This window comes from Colobus angolensis, unplaced genomic scaffold, assembly GCF_000951035.1.
Source record: "Colobus angolensis palliatus isolate OR3802 unplaced genomic scaffold, Cang.pa_1.0 Scaffold133, whole genome shotgun sequence".
Classification (NCBI taxonomy): domain Eukaryota; kingdom Metazoa; phylum Chordata; class Mammalia; order Primates; family Cercopithecidae; genus Colobus; species Colobus angolensis.
In genome coordinates this window covers 2,444,937-2,465,205 of record NW_012114411.1, presented here as the reverse complement: position 1 = coordinate 2,465,205, position 20,269 = coordinate 2,444,937, and the positions used below count along the sequence as shown (strand labels likewise).

The 20,269-nt window shown below is 44.8% G+C and overlaps 1 protein-coding gene across 1 annotated transcript in view; it reads left to right on the top strand.

Annotated features, from left to right (window-relative positions):
* The window catches only part of FRMD4A (FERM domain containing 4A), a 349,079-nt gene that overhangs the window by 222,745 nt on the left and 106,065 nt on the right, over positions 1-20,269 (top strand). The window contains exons 8-9 of the mRNA XM_011934291.1: positions 12,171-12,254; positions 19,989-20,054. Coding sequence (XP_011789681.1) covers positions 12,171-12,254; positions 19,989-20,054 — 150 coding nt within the window. The remainder of the gene's footprint in view (positions 1-12,170; positions 12,255-19,988; positions 20,055-20,269) is intronic.

The window sequence follows — 20,269 nt, the reverse complement described above, 5'->3', positions numbered from 1 at the left end:
CAAAGGATCTGGGTTGTGCTCCATTTGTCAAAGTGCTACTGCTACCTAGCAGTTTGTTTGTAAGCGCAGCTGTCTGGGAAGAGAAATCACTGTCAGGAGAGGGGAGAGGTCAGACACCTTATCCAAAAGGTCAGTTTATCTCACAGCCTAAAACCTACACCATGGACAGTGGGGGTGATCTGTTACATGGGAGTCTCTGATAAACACCCTTTTTCTGTAGCAGGCCCATGCTAGTAAAGCCATCATCAGAGGTCCAGAGAAACTAGTACACTTGAGTGGCCTAAAATTTTGGAGTAAGAGAAGTAATCCTAAATTCCTTCCCATCTACTTCTGGGAAGATACCCAGCACGTCAAAATTGACCACACTTGGTTCAGCAGCTAAACGTTAGGTATTTTAGATGTCCCATTCTCATAACTTATGTAATTCCTATAAACAAATTTATTTGTGATTTATTGTAGAAAGTTGTTTTTGCTGTTGATGCAGGATTTTTTGCTCCTTAGTTCAGCTAAAATCCAGCTTCTTGTCTCACGACCAGGAAAAATTAGGCACAAAGACAAATGGAAGGGGGAGGAGAGTGGATTCTCAAGTGAAAAGAAGCCTCTCAGCATAGAAGGAGAGGGTCCTGCCGACAGGCTCCCACCTCACAGATTGAATCTCAGTCTCCTCCCCTACATAAGGCATGAATTCTTGGCGGCTCCACCCCCTTCTCCCAGTGCACATGTGGGCCCTGGTCCCTTGCAGGCACACCCCCGGGCAAGACTCTGTGCAGGTTTCCTTATCTGCATCTGCATGCCTCCTGCATCTATCACTGTTATTAAGTGCATAACTATATAACCTCAGTTTTATTTAAAGGAATGGCTTTGATTTCCATACTGTAGTTTTCTTGAACAACATTAATAAGATACCAGCCAGCTTAGAACACACAGAACCCTAGAAAAGGCTTTTCTAGATATAACACAGGGTCCAGGGCTAAACTCTAAGATCTTCTAAAATCTAGAGGATCCAATAACCTTTTAAATGAATGGCCATCCACAAAAGATAAAGTAACTCTTTCATAGCCTGAGAAGTCCTGAATCTATAACTTCCCAAAAGGCTATTTTCTTCAGGATACTATTATCCTAGATATTTACATTTCAGGGACTATATCCAAATTACATTTATGTGGAATGAGTATTAATCCATAAATTATGGGAGCAGTTTCCTTGAGGTACAAGAGAAAAGGGGATTGTTTTTACAAAAGAGAAGTCAAGGGCTGGGTGCACTGGCTCACGCGTGTAATCCCAGCACTTTGGGAGGCCAAGGCAGGTAAATCACCTGAGGTCAGGAGTTCAAGACCAGCCTGGCCAACATGGTGAAACTCTGTCTCTATTAAAAATACAAAAAGTAGCCGGGTGTGGTGGCGTGCGCCTGTGATCCCAGCTACTCGGGAGGCTGAGGCAGGAGAATTGCTTGAACCCAGTTGGCGGAGGTTGCAGTGAGCCGAGATGGCGCCATTACACTCCAGCCTGGGTGACGAGCAAAACTCCCTCTCACAAAAAAAAAAGACGAAGTCAAAAGTGCTGATACACCTTAATGGAAAGAGAACTATATAAGTCAATTCTGAACTGTAGCTACTGTTTCTCATGAAACTCACTTGCTCTTCCGTTTCTTCTTTTGGGCTCTCTGTTTTGCTCAGCAGATGCCTGAAGGCTTATTCTTACATAACTCTTTTCTTTCCCATTAACAGAATAGCTCACTTCCTTGTCTTATTGGACTTTACGCTGAAATGTCAGGTTTAGCGTGCTGAGAGGAAATGACTGTAATAGAGATAGATAATTAGTATCGCCTGCCATAGGAAGAGATACAGACCACACATGTTCATATTCTACCAAACGGAGGGTAAATTTGTACATGCCTCTAAAGCTTTAGGAAATAGTCTTATCTAAAAATAACATTTTTTCACTTTTATTGTTTTCCTTAGCACAGCATGTAGTAATCTCGTTTCATTTCCTGATGTATATACATGTAGAACAAAAAAACCTCATGTCTGTCGACAGTCAGGAAGTCGGTAGAGTTGGCATTTCTGTTTAAAAACAATTCAGTAGCCTCCGAGCTGTTAACAAAGGCAGCTGTGGGCCAAATATTTTGGAAGACGAGAACTGATGCAGTTTAAAAACAGCAACAAAAAAATATCTTTCGATAATCACTGTTGACCACTGGCCAACTAACAAACAGATTCTTACATATGATTCTATGATTCTTACGTATTTTATTCATCGGAAACACCTCGGGGTTTGGGAATGGAACACTGATGTTGCTATTTCAAAGCTTTTTTAAAACTCTTGGGTGATGGTAGAAAAACTAATATTCTCTTCCTTAAAAAGATCAGTGCAGAGAATACCTCATTTAATCGGCTGATAGGACATCCAATTTTCTAGTTATATTCTAATTTAATTTAAAAGAAGTCTTATTGCAACACTGTACTAAGGGAGATATTATACACAAAAACTTGATTTTTGGGTTTTTGTCTCTAAGGGGACCTTAACTGAAAACCTTATCAGCCAATCTCCTTACCCTGATTGTGAGAATCACTTCACCTCTGCCAGCCCTTCTGATCTTTCTAAAAATGTGCTACAAATTTTCTTAAAATAATAATTTTAAGCAAAGCATGGTGGCTCACGTCTGTAATCTCAGCACTGTGGGAGGCCGAGGCGGGTGAATTGCTTGAGCCCAGGAGTTCGAGACCAACCAGGGCAACATGGCAAAACCCCATCTCCACTAAAAATACAAAAACAATTAGCCAGGCATGGTGGTGAGGACCTGTAGTCCCAGCTACTTGGGAGGCTGAGGTGGGAGGATTGTTTGATCCCGGGAGGCAGAGGCTGCCGCTGCAGTGAGTCAAGATCGCACCACTGTACTCCAGCCTGAGTCACACAGTGAGACCCTGTCTCCAAAAATAAAATAAAAAATAACCTTTAGCATTTTGCAATATTGAAGTGCTTTTAAAATGTTTTGTGCTAAACAAAGCAAATCACAAATGCCAAAATCACACTACCTTTGAAATAAAGAATCGTCCATACATTAACAGAGACAAGTAAAAACATCTGTTCTATAGACTTTTTCGTTAGCAAGATTTATTGAAACCAGATCAGTAAAGCTGTGTTACTCTGGACCCTCTTCTGGGACCTGGAAATATCTTTGTTTCCGAGGACTGGTTATAGTGATGCTAATCACTAAAACAGGATTCTCCCAGCATGAGATTTATTAGGACCAGAAAGCAAACAGCACCCGAAAAAGACAGATAGTAAGGAAATTCCGTGTAAAGATTCTTGGGCCACGTTTTGCCTGCCTGGCTCTGTTCAGCAGGGCCCATTACATGCTTAAGAGGCAATGGAAGGCACCTTGTGTCTACAGGCTCACCATTCCAAATAAACACAGCTACCGAAGGAAAAGAACTTACGTTTTGATTGAGTACTTGGGGGTCAGTTTATATGACATCTGTAGAAGGTGAAATGCCAGTCCAAGTGCCAGAATATCAGCTTCTCAGAGCTTAGTGAGCAGCAGCTAAGAAATCTGGGTGTACACCTGCGGTGTCAATCTGCAAGTTACTCTTTCTGTTTCTTTAAAACAGAAAATGAAAAAACAGCTTGCTTTTAGAAATAGAACAATGCACCACCCAATCAATGAAAACAAATAGTAGCAGTTCCTCATTAACAAGGGAAATTGATTTTCACCTCCATTTTAGAAGAGGAGTTGGAGCATTTATTTGTGCTGAAAATTTTCCATTAACTTCCACAAACCACATGTTATTAGGTGCCCAGGAGAGCAGTTAGAGGCAAACATGTAAAGACCTTTTAGTATTTTATCTTCTATAAACCATGGGATGGTGTGCTCACTAGTGTGGAGAGAAAGACATTTTTATGACCCCAAAAAAGTGCCTCCTTGGTTTTTTCTTTCTTTCTTTGAAATCTCTTCTGCCTTTATAAAGAGCCATTTGTGAATTAATATAAACTGAACTCAACTTACTGGTATCAGAAAATCTCAGGTTTTTAAGTCTTTTTTGCCAGGCCAGAGGGTGACTTTTAGGAAGTCATAGGTGAAAGGAAGAGCTTTAGATGATCAAGAGGAAAAGAACACGAAGCACTCATTTTCTTCTAAAAGACTTTTTCTTAGTAATATAAACATTTATGGCCGGGCGCGGTGGCTCAAGCCTGTAATCCCAGCACTTTGGGAGGCCGAGACGGGCGGATCACGAGGTCAGGAGATCGAGACCATCCTGGATAACACAATGAAACCCCGTCTCTACTAAAAAATACAAAAAAAGTAGCCGGGCGTGGTGGCGGGCGCCTGTAGTCCCAGCTACTCGGGAGGCTGAGGCAGGAGAATGGCGTAAACCCGGGAGGCGGAGCTTGCAGTGAGCTGAGATCGGGCCACTGCACTCCAGCCTGGGCCACAGAGCGAGACTCCATCTCAAAAAAAAAAAAAAAAAATTTATATCGATTGTGATCTTTAAAAAGATGACATAGTTATTTTCTTGACAGCTACAACATGGAGACTTGATTAATCTAAAGCAGCAGTCTGCACATCACAATTCCTAGTATACAAATACCATTTCCTTGCACATACAAGTGGTTTTACTACTACAGCTCTAAGCAAGCTTGGTTTCAAATCGCTATTAGATCATTTGGGGCATATTTCCCTACAGTTTTTAAACTGGCTGCTTGAAAATAAACAGCTGGCGTGATCATATGGTAGGAGAAATAGACTTGCTGAGATTTTCAGATAATTAGTGAAAAAATACTGAGTTATGTTTGAAATAGGTACCATTTGAACTATAACTTATGTAACTTAACAGTATCTATAATATCTATCTAAACTGGCAAATTTTTCTATTGGAAACATCCTAGAAAAAAAAAAAAAAAAGGTAACCTGTTAAACTTGAAACACACCTAACAGCCCAAAGAAGAGTTTCTATGGGAAGAATTGAAATTAATATAATTCTCATATACTATTTATGTACTGTTTTACACACACACACACACGCACATGCACACACGAAAGAATTGTGTGTGGCATTTTCCCATGATTTAAAAATGAGTTTAAGGGCCATGAGTAATTGAAGCGCAGATGGAATCTTTCACACCAGCAAAAGCTTTTGAAAGGAATAGAGTCTGTGAAAATTTGAAGCAAAATGTTCAAGTGGAAAAGTTATAAATTGTTACAGAAAGCTTTGTTTTGTGCACAAAAGTCTATTTGATTGAGCTTTCAGGTGTGTAATTCACATTTTCAAAGCATAAAAAAGTATTTGGATAGGGACAGGGTGGGTTTTTTTGTTTTTTTGTTGTTTTTTTTTGCAGGATGATATTCTTCAAATTCTATGGGAATTGCTTAGAAGCCAAGTAAGGAGGAAATTTTGTATTATGACAGCTTACCTCTTTTGTTAAGCACTTATTTAATGTATTAAAATATCGTATTTTCAGTGATACCTGTGAATAGCAAAACATTTCATGGCTATGGTACTGTACCAGTTTTTCAGAGTGGAAATTCCCAAACTAAAGGGTGATAATGAGAAATACAGAAAGTTAATCAATCGTTTCTTCTTGGGCTTTTTGAGAAAATTATTTGCCTGAAATTGTAGACTTATGAAACAATTTTTAAACTTGTTTTTATATTTTACATGTTTACACCTAACATAAATTAGAAATTCATAAAACTTTCCTTTCACCCCAGAAAACCAGACTCAGTAATCAAGGAAGAAATCTTTACTTATATAACTTAACAATTAGCAACAGAAATAAAGGGACTGCCAGGCACAGTGGCTCATGCCTATAATCCCAGCACTTTGGGAGGCCAAGGCAGGAAGATTGCTTGAGTCCAGGAGTTCAAGACAAGCCTAGGCAACATAGTGAGACCTCATCTCTACAAAATATTTTAAAAATTAGCCAGGTGGTGGTGATAAGCACCTGTAGTCGCAGCTGCTTGGAGGCTAAGGCAGGTGGTTCACTTGAGCCTGGGAGGTGGAGGCTACAGTGAGCCATGATCTCAAAACCACACTCTAGCCTGGGCAACAAAGCGAGACCCTGTCTCAAAATAAAATAAAATAAAAAATAGAAAGGCACATATTTCATAAATGTGTTTACAATGTTGCCCCCCATGGCTGGGTACGGTGGCTCACGCCTGTAATCCCAGCACTTTGGGAGGCCAAGGTGGGTGGATCACGAGGTCAGGAGATCGAGACCATCCTGGCTAACACGGTGAAACCCCGTCTCTACTAAAAATACAAAAAATTAGCTGGGCGCGGTGGCGGGCGCCTGTAGTCCCAGCTACTCGGAAGCTGAGGCAGGAGAATGGCATGAATCCGGGAGGCGGAGCTTGCAGTGAGCGGAGATCGCACCACAGCATTCCAGCCTGGGCGACAAAGCGAGACTCCATCTCCAAAACAAACAAACAAAAAAAAAAAACAAAAAAAACCAATGTTGCCCCCTACAAACAGTTGGTAAATTCATGTGACATATCTATGATACATGCCCAGAATTCAGAATCCCATGCTGGAGAAACCTCCTGGGGCCTCCAGGTGATTCCCTTTGTCTGCAAATGGTCACATACTATGGCAGGAGAAGTTTCTTAGACAGATGGGGCCCCAACCAATGGTGGAAAACCCCTGCAACATTTCTTTCCTACACACTTGGGGGAAAAAGCATGGGATCAGGCAGAGACAGGCAGGTGCTCTCTTTTCTTTGTTGTAACCTCTACTTCACCTTGGTTTACCCAAAAAAAAAGGAGGAGGAAGGAAGGAAAGGGAAATGAAAGATTGTTTCCTGCATGATTTCTTAAAGATCAGCAAAGATAACTTCCCTCATTAATCTGTCTCAGTTTTCTAGGTCCATTGTATGATCAAATAAAGGAACACAGAGCCACATATGCGTATCTAGAACTTTAGGATCTCAATGTTTACGAGTTCGGAACTTGGCAGGATTTAGGCAGGTAATTCAGGGCTTGTACCCACACCCTGGGCAGGGCCTAAGGCAGCACCTGGAATTAAACACATTGACACCTCCCACAAAAAACATGGATGTGCCCAACAAGTGGGCGCAAATAGAAAGGGCCATCATTCCCTCGTGCAAAAAGATGAAGTTTGCAGCCAGATGGGTTAAGAAATGTTTCTTAGAGGTTTTTGAATTTTGGAATTGTGATAATCAATTAAGGACCTGCAATAATCTACTTATGAAATATCCCACCCCCGAGAACTTGACCTTCACGATCTGCTCATAAAATATGGAGGAGTTAGGCCAGCGCTAGCATTATATTACTCTTTCTGAATTGCAGGCTGTTCCTTTCTATTAAGCTAGCATCACATTCTGGGTTTTGTGCTCTGCTGTTTTTGTACCAGTGCAGACAGAAACAACTGGTTTTAGGAAGAATTCTTTCACGCTAAGCCTACTCTATTCACCCCAAGTTTCTCCCACAAATTACATACATCTCATTTGACCCAAGGAGAGTTTCTTGAAAAAGTTATTTTCAGGTTTTTTAAAGAAAAGCAAACACATTGTGGATTTTGCTCATCCTTCTCTCTCAGTTTTAATTTTTGCTCTCTTCACTTTGTGGTATCTTAGTTAAATTTGTTGTGGTTCACTGTGGCAAATTCTCCATTTGATATATTGCTAGAAATCTTTGTTTTTCCCCAGTAGATCATTCTAACTTTCCTTGTTTTGTGAGGAGTATAGGCTATAGAAGACAGGCACATCATCTGAAAAAACAAAACAAACAAACAAAAAAACCCACTAAATCGAAGGCCAGTGGAGCATTGATACCACATTTATCCTGGCAACATTCATAACTGTCGGAGAGTTTTTAATAAAAGCTGCTTAATATTAAAGATAAGAAGACTTAAATGTTATTCTCAGTTTAGCAACTGGCTCTTCAAGAGACCTTTTTGCATTTTTCTTTTTCTTTTCTATTCTTTTTGTTTTTGAGACAGAGTCTCCCTCTGTTGCCCAGGCTGGAGAACAGTGGCATGATCATACTCACTGTAATGTCAAACTCCTGGGCTCAAGCAGTCCTCCCACTTCAGCCTCCCAAACAGCTGGGACTACAAGTGCAAACCACTACACCTGGCTATTTTTTATATTTTTATTTTTGTAGAGATGGAGTCTCGCTGTGTTGCCCAGGCTGGTCCCAAACTCCTGGGCTCAAGCAGTCCTCCCACCTTGGCCTCCCAAAGTGCTGGAATTACAAGCATGAGTCACCACATCCAGCTCTTTTTTGCATTTTTCTAAAAATGGAATGCAGCCACAATGAACTGTCTTAAGTTGTTTTATAAGTTGGCATTTATCACATGCCATGAACACTGAGAAAAACATCGAAGTGGAAGACATTGAGGGAGGAAGCTGTGAATTTCTAGAACATTCGTTAGGCCACAGCCTTGCAAGTCTCTGGGGGTAGAGTGACCAAGTTTCCCGTTAGGGGAGCTTTCTGATTTTCAGCCACAGAGTTTGGCTGGATTGACAGGGCTAGACACCCCTAAGTTATTGCAGATGTTTATAAACAGCAGAAAAGCAAACAGAACATTTCTACAGATTTGTCCTCAGGGAAGGATGAAGGGCCATGGATCCCTTCCAGAATATAATGGATTTAGACGGGCTTCACGCCTTGGTGATTTCTTGTTAGATTTTTTTGTGTGTAACCTTGCCCTGGAGCAGAGCTAGAGAACCCACTGCAGGCTTCAGCGAGGAAATCAAACCTGTGGCTGTCATCAGGGCAACTTGTTTGCCAACAAGCAAGGGTTTGGTGGGTAAAACGATCCCTTCCTCCTGGAGCTCCTTCCTTCCCCAAATACACTTTCGATGTGATGGGTGTGAGTAAACCCAAACTCAAGTTTCAACTCCTTCAGGGAGCCACTAATTGCCTTTCTCATGGTTTCATCCAATAAAGTTGATCTGAGAAAAGTGCCTTTCACATTGAAGCCAGCCCTCTGTGTGCTGATGGACCAATAAATCAAATCCCTTTTCTCAGGGAACTTACCGTGAAGCCAGGAGAGAAGAGCCGGAAATTCATCAGTGTGGGCCCTCACGCGTTTGGTGAATTGAATATTTGCTGAAACTATGCCTTTATAGCATGCGCGTAAAAATTACCGACTATACTTGGGATTGGAATTGAATTTTCCTGAACACTAGGAGTTTACCCGTTTGAAAACCACCAGGGGCTGTCCTGCTGTCTGCCTCCTGGATCAAACCCAGGAGAGGCTGAACCCTCTTAGCCTGGCATTAAAGTTTCACAATTCTCTGCCTGACCTGCCCTTTTCATCGTATTGCTCCTGACATTCCGCTTACTCTGATGGATTTCTTCAGTTCATGTGGCCCCCACGTCTGTCTGTGTTCCACTCGGGATAAAAGTGATATTCCTATCCTTTTCTTCATGCATGGCCTCCCCCAAAGCCAGTCTTACATCAGAGCCCAGGGGGGCCATTATTTCCTCTGAGCTTTCATGTCTGTTGTTTGGATTGACATGATCACACATCACCCCTCTGGTCAGTGAGCTTTGTAGGTGTTCCTCTCGCTTTCCCAACTAAATTGTAGGCACCTTCTGGTTAAGGACCATATCTCATCATTTTGTATATCCTCTACAATTCTTTCTGCGTAATAGCAGGGGCTTCATAAACACCTTCAGCTTATTGATCATCAATTGATCTGTCCTGGCGTTACCATTTAGATTCTAACAGTTCAAGTACTTGGATGGATTCAAACAGTTACACTTTGAGCTTTTCCCTCTAGTTGGTCATATGCAGCCAGGATTCACCAACACCACTGACCATGGTCATTGTCTTTCTTTCTCTCTTTCTTTCTTTCTTTCTCTTTCTTTCTTTCCTTCCTTCCTTCTTCCTTCCTTCTTTCCTTTCCCTTCCTTTCCTTTCCTTCTCTTTCTCTCTCTTCTTCTCTCCTTCTGTCTTTCTCTCTCTCTTTCTTTCTCTCTTCCTTTCTTTCTCTCTCTCTCTCTCTTTCTCTTTTCTTCTTTTCTTTTCTTTTCTTTTCTTTTCTTTTCTTTTCTTTCTTGATAGGGTCTCCCTCTGTTACCCAGGCTGGAGTGCAGTGTTGCAATCACAGCTTACTGCAGCCTCATCCCGAGTAACTAGGACTACAGGCATGCATCACTGTGCATGGCTGATTTTTGTAATTTTTGTAGAGACAGAGTCCCACTATGTTGCCCAAGCTGATCTTGAACTCCTGGACTGAAGTGAACCTCCCACTTCGGCCCCCCCAGATGCTGAGATTATAGGCATGAGCCACCACGCCTGACCTCGTTCTTTCTTAAGGCAACAGAAAAATGCTTTTTCTGGGAGTGTTCTAATGTCAGCAAACCTCCACGTGTTTCTTTATCACCACACACAGACGTAATGTAGTGGTGTATTGGTGTGGTTTTGCCCAGTGGTACTGGGCATCCATTGGTGATACTGCTCATTGCACTGCCCTTGGCTGTATTTCTTGCCAGGGACACAGGGAACAATGTATCCTCCAGTTTACAGCATGGGTGCTGGAGTGTCCACCATCCAAGCACCTAAGGAATTCCCTCTATGGCTGCGGTATTCCTTCCTTCCTTCAGAGTTATACCTTGTTTCATTCCTTTTTAGCAATGAAAAACATTGCTAAAAATGAAAAACATTGCTAAAAATGAAACAGTTGTACCTGTTTCATTCCTTTTTAGATGGCACTGCCCAGTGTCCTGGTGGCCAGTATTTGCCTTAGTTAGTATAAGCAACCTCGAAGCTGCCCACATAGCCCAAGTCAGGACTGCGAATCGAAGGCAGAACTGTCCTACATGTGCCTTTGCAACCCCGGCTAAGGCTTCCAAGGCTCTTTGGTGGACCAGGATAGGGAAACGCTCTTTCAGTATCAAAACTGTCCCAAAGTGGCTGCCGTTTGTTACTCCAGAGGTAGTAGGTGGGTGCAGACGCCACAGATGGTCCAGCCCAGAGGGAATGCAGACCTGCTGAGTGTCTAGGGAGGAGTCAGGCACCTGAAGAAGGCTGGTTAAGCTAGGGGAGTTTAAAGCATCTTCCAAATCTAAGCATGTGTGAGTCTACGGGGAAAAGAATTTCTGGTTTCAGGACCAGATGCATAAAACCACCTGATGATACAGGTTGAGTCTCCCTCATCCCAAATGCTTGGGAGCAGAAGTGTTTCAGATTTCTTTCAGATTTTTGTTATATGCCAACTGGTTGAGCATCCTCAGATCTGAAAATCCAACATCCAAAGTGCTCCAATAAGCATTTCCTTTGAGCGTCATGTTGGCACTCAAAATGTTTCAGATTTTGGCACATTTCTGATTTGGGATTTTGGGATATGGGATGCTCAGCCTGGCCCAGACAATGCAGTTCACACTTTCTAAGTAGTTTCTGAGCCTCCTCAAAAGCAAAAGTTACAGGTTGAGTCTCCCTAATCTGAAAATCCAAACTCCAACATGCTCCAAACTCTGCAACTTTTAGAATGCTGACATGACGCTCAAAGGAAATGCTCATTGGAGCCCTTCGGATTTCAGATGCTCAGGTTTTGTGAGGCTCAGCCAGGAAGTATATAAATGCAACTAGTCAAACATCTGAAAAAAAACCTGGAATCGGAAACGCTTTTGCTCCCAAGCATTTCAGATAAAGGAGACGCCATCAGTATTTATTTGTCATATTTCAGAAAACAGTTTTCCAGCATGTGGTCAACGTAAGCCACGAAAACCACCTTTGTGTATTAGCAGAGCAAACGCTCTTACGGAGACAGCAGCGCCATTGCCCATTCTCGGAGCAATGTGAGCCGAACGGCGGGGTTCTGGGGAGCTTCTCCTAAGATCCTGCCCTAGGGGACCCCTGGGGACCCTTCTTCTCCCCGAATTCCTGCTGAGGGCTGCTCAGGGACGTTCACTCTGTGCCGCTCTGTGAGAGCAGGGTTTGGGAAGACACCCTGGCCAGCTGGAGGTGTTTTGCTCTGCTTTCTGCACGGTGAAAGGTGGTTACTGGGCTTGGCGTGTTCTGCCTTCGTTTACATCTGTATTACGGAAATAAAAAGAGAGCGCCCCTTCCTCCCACTGCTTTTGATTAACAGGGAAGCTGATGCGGGGTCTCTCAGACAAGGCAGCGGCCCAAGCGGTATCAGAGAGTGCGGTTATGTCCTCAGAGGGTGAGTGCGTTTCTGGCCATTGTCTCTTTCAGCAATGAAGTTGTGAGGAGTGACTTGAAGAAGCTGCCAGCCCTTCCCACCCAAGCCCTGAAGGAGCACCCTTCCCTGGCCTACTGGTAAGACCCCTGGAGTCTTCCCCAGGAGCGAGCCCCTCTCGGAGTGCGAGGGGACACAGGACAACTGAATATACCCTCCCTCCACCAGCTCCCACATGCCAGCCTGGAGTCGCCGCTGTATGAAGTACCTTGTGTCTTCATGAAATCATTTTCTGCATTTATTCATTTTTTTTAATTAATTAATTAATTTTTTTTTTTTTTTTTTGAAACAGATCTCGCTCTGTTACCCAGGCTGGAGTGCAGTGGCATGATCTCAGCTCATTGCAGCCTGTGCCTCAAGCTATTCTCTTGCCTCGGCCTCCTGAGTAGCTGGGATGACAGGCACACACTACCACACCTGGCCAATTTTTGTATTTTTAGTAGAGACAGGGTTTCACCACGTTGGCCAGGCTGGTCTCGAACTCCTGGCCTCACTCAGGTTATCCGGCCGCCTCGGCCTCCCGAAGTGCTGGGATTACAGGCGTGAGCCACCACACCCCACCCGTTTTCTGCATTTACTTAAGTGAAGCATTGTGCGTGAGACCTCTCCTTTTCTGTTTCTCCTCTTTTTTTTTTTTTTTTTAATTTTCAAAAAGAATACCTTCTAAAGTTTCACTTTGGAAGCTTTGCCACCTTCAAGAGCCTTTCATGTGCTGCTAGAGTTTCATTTTGGAACACCTGTCATTCGATGACAGCATGTCGAGGTTTGAGATGTGGGAGAACCACGGGACTTTTTTCTTTCAGAAGAGAGAGATTGATTCTTTCATTTTCCCTTGATGTTTCATATCTCCTGATGTAGCCACTATGCAACGTTATGCCGTAGCTCATCTGTGGGGCCCTAAATGACTGATTCTGAGTGATTCAAGCATTTGAAAGGCCCCCAGATTGTGGTTTGGGCCACAGTTGGGCAGGGCTTGCATTCCTGGATAATGTTTTGAAATCCCACTGGCTTCCTAAGCCCTGGCCACTGCCCTCTGATAACTGCAATACCACTCTCTGATGTTCCTTCTGACTCCCTAACAGAAATCATTGCAACTCCTTTTATTTAAAAGCAAAACAAAAAGCACAGACCAAGTCAATTCTAATGAACTACAACACGTGACTTGTGTCAGTGCTTTTGATGACAGTTTCTGAAATATACAGATTATGAGCATTTCATCTTGTCTGGACACTTATCCAGGCAGTGACCTAGTTGTTCATTGATTTGGGTGGCTAAGAGATTCCTTTGGCTGGGGTGGGGCATGTCTTGATGCAGGGTTCATTAGCAGCATTAAACTCTGGCTCGTAATTCCAGCACTTTGGAAGGGCGAGGCGGGCAGATCATGAGGTCAGGAGATGGAGACCATCCTGGCCAACATTATGAAACCCTGTCTCTACTAAAAATACAAAAAAATTGGCCGGGCGCAGTGGCTCAAACCTGTAATCCCAGCACTTTGGGAGGCCGAGACGGGCGGATCACGAGGTCAGGAGATCGAGACCATCCTGGCGAACACGGTGAAACCCCATCTCTACTAAAAATACAAAAAAATTGGCCGGGCGCAGTGGCTCAAACCTGTAATCCCAGCACTTTGGGAGGCCGAGACGGGCGGATCACGAGGTCAGGAGATCGAGACCATCCTGGCCAACACGGTGAAACCCCATCTCTACCAAAAAATAAAAAATCAGCCAGTCATGGCAGTCTGCCTGTAGTCCCAGCTACTTGGGAGGCTGAGGCAGGAGAATCACTTGAACTCAGGAGTTGGACGTTGCAGTGAACCAAGATTGTGCCACTGCACTCCAGCCTGGTGACAGAGTGAGACTCCATCTCAAACAAAATAAAACAACAACAACAAAAAACAAACTCTGGCTCACGAATCACATCTCTCTGAGAGACCACATCCCTAGGGAGCTGGCGCCCAGGCCCGAGGCTGTGAGCTCCCTTCCGTGTCTGGCGTCCCTAATTTCATCTCTCTGAGCTGTTTTATTGCCACTCCTCTTTTGGAAACATAAATGTAAATAGATAATGACTTTCTCTAATTATAACCTGCCCCCAAAGAGCAAAATCTGTTTAACCTGCAGGGATTTTGCACGCATCAGTTTCCAAATGTTGAGACTTGCAATCCGAACGCCCAAAACTGATGGTCCCTTTTCCTTGTTCACGGACCCTATTACCCACCTCCCTAATTCCTTGTGCCGCTGGGCCTCATCCCTCTGTAGCCTCCTGGCTGTTCACTTCCAAAAATCCAATGGTCAAGGCCCCGAGGGTGTGAGCAGGTAACTAGAGAGGACCAGGGAGGAATCTCTTCGCCTCTGAGGCCCGTTCTGTGGTGTGTCCATCAGTCATCCATCCATTCCTTTCCAAACCTTGGAACACCGCTCTACACATCTGCGAGTTTTGAGTTTCTTCTCTCCTCCCTGTGTCTCTGGATTTTTCCTTCACCTTCTCCATTATCTGCTCTGTGCTCACACATGATTACTAACCCAGAGGCACCTCACCCTTCACACACACGCTCTCTGTCTCTTCTCTGTATAAACATCTTCACCTATAGCTGGCTTGGCAGAACATCCCACACCATCAGGACCAGGCCAGCACTTTCCCTGAGACTCCTTCAGACCCATAAGTGCCCAAGACAGTGTTAACTGTCCCGAGAGGGTGGCAGGATGGGGGAGCCACGTGCTACTCAGTCAGCATCGCAACCCAGACGATGTATAAAAGTCAATGACAGGGACCCTCCTGACGACTCCCTGCTGAAAAACAACCACCACAACCACAACAGATTCTTTCACCTCATTTCACTGTGGTTGGCTACTTGGTGTTGGCTCTAATATTTCAACCTTATTTATATGGACTTTGATTCTTATTGATACATAATAGTTGTGCATATTTTTCATGTGTATATACTCTGGTATCTGTACATAATGTGCGGTGATCACATCAGGGTAACTGGGCTATCCATCACCTCGAACATTTATCTTTTCTTTGTGTTGGAAACATTACAAATCTTCACTTGTGGCTACTTTGACATATGCAACAAATGATTGTTAACTATAATTTCCCTACTGTACTATCAAATACTAGAACATATTCCTTCTATTTAACTGTATTTTTGTACCCCTATGTATAGATAGATTTTTAAAAAGAAAAGCCCCAAGGAGAGGGATAAGTGCTGTCCCTGCTTCGTACAGATACAGAATGAAGAGAGAGCAGGTGCGCACAGCTTGTTCGCTGCTTTTCCCTCTGGGTCTCAGAATCAACACTCAGCAAGGTCAACCAGGACCCCTCACCGGTGAGGGAGACCTTTTTACCCCCTCATCACAGTTGCCCAGAGTGTCAAGTTGCCCTGATCATTCCTGAACTAAGGAAGTATACTCACCATTCTTCGGGGGCTCTCCTGCCCCTGCTGGAGTTCGCACTTCAACCTGCAGGCTGCAGCCTGGTGACCAAGGCGGTGGGTCTTAGCATCCCAGCCAAGCCTCTGCAGTGACTAGCCAGGTAGCTTTCATCAGTTTCTCCTCTGCAAAATGGGATGACACACACCAACCTACTTCAGACAGTAATTAAGAGAGGAAATACATAGTCACATCATGTCATTAAAAAGCAGTGAAAGCAGCATAATAATGCTGAGTCATGGTGCAAGAAGCCTTTCTGTTAATTCTCCCCGCACATTTAACAAGCATGGACTTTTGACACCATGCAATTTCCCTGTTGAGGAGGCAACTGAGGCAGAAAGTTAGAATGATGTGCCCAGGGCCACAGAACAAGGAGGGATCAGTACCTTGACCTGGATTCTCCCTCGCAGGCCTAGTTTATAATGCTGGACCACCTGACCACCCCTACCACCTCAATGAAGTATGCAGGGACATCTTTTTTTACCCCAAAACCACTGAGCACAGCAGGCCAGCAGCTGCTCTGAGACAGGGAACCATATATCACCATCCCTATTTCCCTTTCCATCACCCATGCATTTCCTGTACCCCCTTGTCTGCAGAGAGGTCATTTGACTTCATAATATGACCCAGCCAGGGACCTGGGCACAGGCAGCTTTGGTCATTTGCCTTTTTCCTCCATGTAACCCTGAGTCATCCAGACAGTGCTTACTCTGCTTCCTGGATTTCTGCTAGTCACCCCCTTGAGTCCCTGCTACAAATCTAGGATCTGGGAAAATTGTCTGCAAAACTCAGAGCACTTAAGCCCTCTGGAAAGTTCCAGAGCAGAGGTGGGGACAGGTTGGGAGCAGAATAGGTTCTTGGTAAGGATTGAGCCTGTTATTCCAGGATGAGCCCACCATGTTTAAGGGGGCAAAACGAGAAGGAAAAACTGAGGATGGAGAAGGCAACTACTGTGGCTTCACAGATGGTCTCAGAGAGCAGGAGTTACAGGGCAGACGGGGTGGCGAAGATTTCTGCAGCTGTCAGCCACCCAGAACCCTGTGGTCAGGACATGTAGTGGTTAAACAGCGGCGTGGCTTTCTGACAGTGGTTTTGACTTTCTTTCACTGGTGTTTCTCCTGAGCCTTCTGTGTGTTCGTGGCTAAGTGCTATGTTGACTTGTACCTCCTCAACTCACCCCAGAGCTGCAACTCTCTCCCTAGAGCTGCAAAGGAAAAAGGCCCCTATCTACACCGAGTTGCTTGACCCTGGATCTAGGAGTCGACCTCACAAAACCCCAGATCACATGGTAGGAAACACGCCAAGGCAGCTGTTGATTTAGTGAGTGGGATGGTAAGAAGTGGAGCCGCCGAACCTCCTGATGCACTTCTGCAGGTTTCATGAGGCTGGGCCTGCCCTTGGGGAGCATGCTGTTCGAGAATTGTTCATCAGGAGATGACTTTGTCACACTTGACATAGAACTTCCTCGGCACGTGGGAGCCAAGGAGAGAGATGGCTGGGTCTGCCCCTTTCCGAATAGAGGATGCCCAGATCCCACGGAAGTGACGCTCCAACTGAGGCAAGGGCCCCTGGATCTGGCTGGTCCTCATTCTGGGTATTCATAAAGACCTTCTTTATCAAGACTGCTCACTGTCCTCTATGCATCAAATTCCAGAATATTAAAATTAAAAGATACTAGTTGGAGGTTAAGGTAGTCATTGAAAGAGAAATAAATGACTCACAAAGACTAGGTGACGAATGTGTAGAACCTGTTACCCCAACGCTGGCCTTGCTAAACATTCAAACAGAAAAAGGTGGGTAAAAGAAGGCTTTAGGTAGATCCTGGGGTGATGAATAATAGATAATAGGGCTGGGTGTAGTGGCTCACACCTGTAACCCCAGCACTTCGGGAGGCCAAGGTGGGCAGATCATTTGAGGTCAGGAGTTTGAGACCAGCCCGGCCAATGTGGTGAAACCTCATCTCTACTAAAAATACAAAAATTAGCCGGGCGTGGTGGTGCACACCTGTAATCCCAGCTACTCGGGAGACTGAGGCAGGAGAATTACTTGAACCCAGGAGATGGAGTTTGCAGTGAGTCAGGATCATGCCACTGCACTCCAGCCTGGGTGAGAGAGCGAAACCCTGTCTTGAAAATAATAATAATAGATAATAAAGATCCACTATTGAGATCTCAAGGGTATATCCCTGGAATCACCTCCCCTCATGGAGCTTCAACGGAGGACAGGGAGGGTGAAGAGGAGTAAGACAGGAGAGTGAGAACTGAGGTTCCAAAGCTCTGGGGCCAGACCAGGGAGGCCGAGGTGTCTGGACTCCACACCTCAGCAGGTGGGGCTGGGGCTTTCTGCCTGCACCTGCTTCCCTGGGATTCCCAAGGTTGGCTCTGCCCATCTGAAGGCAGGGGTTGGAGCAGCGATATCTCCTATCCCATGGGCATCAGAGTCACTTCTCAGGAGGCGGGCTTGCCACTGCCGCCAAGGAGCCACCTAACCTCTTGTTATATTAGAACTAGGATTTCAGCTGGGCGCAGTGGCTCATGCCTATAATCCCAGCACTTGGGGAGGCAGGGGTAGGCAGATGACCTGAGGCCCGGAGTTTGAGACCAGCCTGGCCAACATGCAAAACCCCATCTCTACTAAAAATACAAAAATTAGCGAGGTGTGGTGACACACACCTGTAATCCCAGCTGCTCAGGAGGCCGAGGCACAAGGATTGCTTGAAACTGGGAGGTGGAGGTTGCAGTGAGCCAAGATCTCACCACAGCACTCCAGTCTGGGTGAGAAGGGAGACTACGTCTCAAAAACAAAAAAAACTAAGATTTCGAAAAGGGAGGGAGTGCCTGTCTAATTCTGGTAGCTGGTTTGCCGTTGTTCTCCAAGTGTTCCTATGGAGCTTTTGTTGCCTCATGGTTCATATTAACCAGGCCCAAATTCCAGAACGTTCCATCCTCCTGGAAATCCTTCCATCCCTGACTACGCATTCAGAGCATGTAGGCTGTGGGCATGTGGTTAAGGTCAATGCCTGCCATCCCCTCCATGAGGCCCTGTGTGGACAAGATGAGGATAAGAAGGACCCCAGAGAGTTCAGCCTGGGCATCCACGTGTCATCTTTGCTGTCTGCTTCCTCTTATTCTCTTGGTACCATTGCTTCCAAGGAGCTGATCCCAAAACCTGGGCTCCAGTCTTTTTGTTCCTTTGTTTTTTGTTTTTGAGCCAGGGTCTCACTCTGTCACCCAGGCTGGAATGCAGTGGTGCAATCTTAGCTCACTGCAACCTTGACCTCCTGGGCTCAAGCAATCCTCCCAACAGCTAGTCCCAACTAACTGGACTACAGGCACACTCCGCCATGCCTGGCTCATTTTTGTATTTTTATGCAGAGACAAGGTCTCACTGTGTTGCCCAGGCTGGTCTCAAACTCCTGGGCTCAAGCGATCCACCCACCTCAGCCTCCCTAAACATTGGGATTACAGGGGTGACCCACTGCACCCAGCCTGAGCTCCAATCTTATATTTTTTGATTAGAAATCCAAGATAAGCCAGTCATGGTGGCTCATGCCTGTAATCCCAGCACATTGGGAGGCCAAGGTGGGCAGATCACTTGAGGTCAGGAGTTTGAGACCAGCCTGGCCAACATGATGAAACCCTGTCTCTACTAAAAATACAAAAATCAGTCGGGCATGGGGCATGCACATGTAGTCCCATTTACTCGGGAGGCTGAGGCACGAGAATCACTTGAACTCGGGAGGTGGAGGTTGCAGTGAACCAAGATTACACCGTTGCACTCTAGCCTGGGTGACAGAACCAGACTCCGTCTCAAAAAAAACAAAAACAAAACAGTTATTGCAGCCTGGCACAGTGGCTCATGCCTGTAATCCCAGCACTTTGGGAGGCTGAGGCGGGCGGACCACTTGAGGTCAGGAGTTTGAGACCAGCCTGGCCAACATGATGAAACCCTGTCTCTACTAAAAATACAAAAATCAGTCGGGCATGGTGGCATGCACCTGTAGTCCCATTTACTCGGGAGGCTGAGGCACGAGAATCACTTGAACTCGGGAGGTGGAGGTTGCAGTGAACCAAGATTACACCGTTGCACTCTAGCCTGGGTGACAGAGCGAGACTCCGTCTCAAAAACAAAACCAAAAAAAATCCAAAACAAAGAGAATGTAAGTTCTTGAAGGAGAAAACAGACTATTTTTTAAGTAAATCTACATCCAAATAGATAGCCCTCAGACTGAGTTTGGAAATGCCACTCCAGGACAAATCATTTTTCCAGGAGCTATTGGTGCCCTGGAGCTTCTTAGGAGATGGGGCTGAGAAATATCTTACTGGCAGGAAGCTTGGCTGTTGACTTAGGGACTCTGATAACAGCATTCTTTTCTTCTAATTGCAGTGAAGACAGAGTTATTGAGCACTACAAGAAACTGAACGGTCAGACAAGAGGTCAAGCAATCGTGAAGTAAGTGGCCCCTTCCCAGCTTGCATGGGGACGGTGTTTCTGTGTGTTAATGTATCGTATGTCAGAATTGTTCAGTTCCTCTCCAAAGACATACCTGTGAGTGGGGGGTGTATGTTGCAATTTAATTTTCAAGTAAATAAATCACTCCGAGAACTTTATCACATACACATACACAGATAGATAGATATGATACCAGATCTGCTGAATAACTAGCC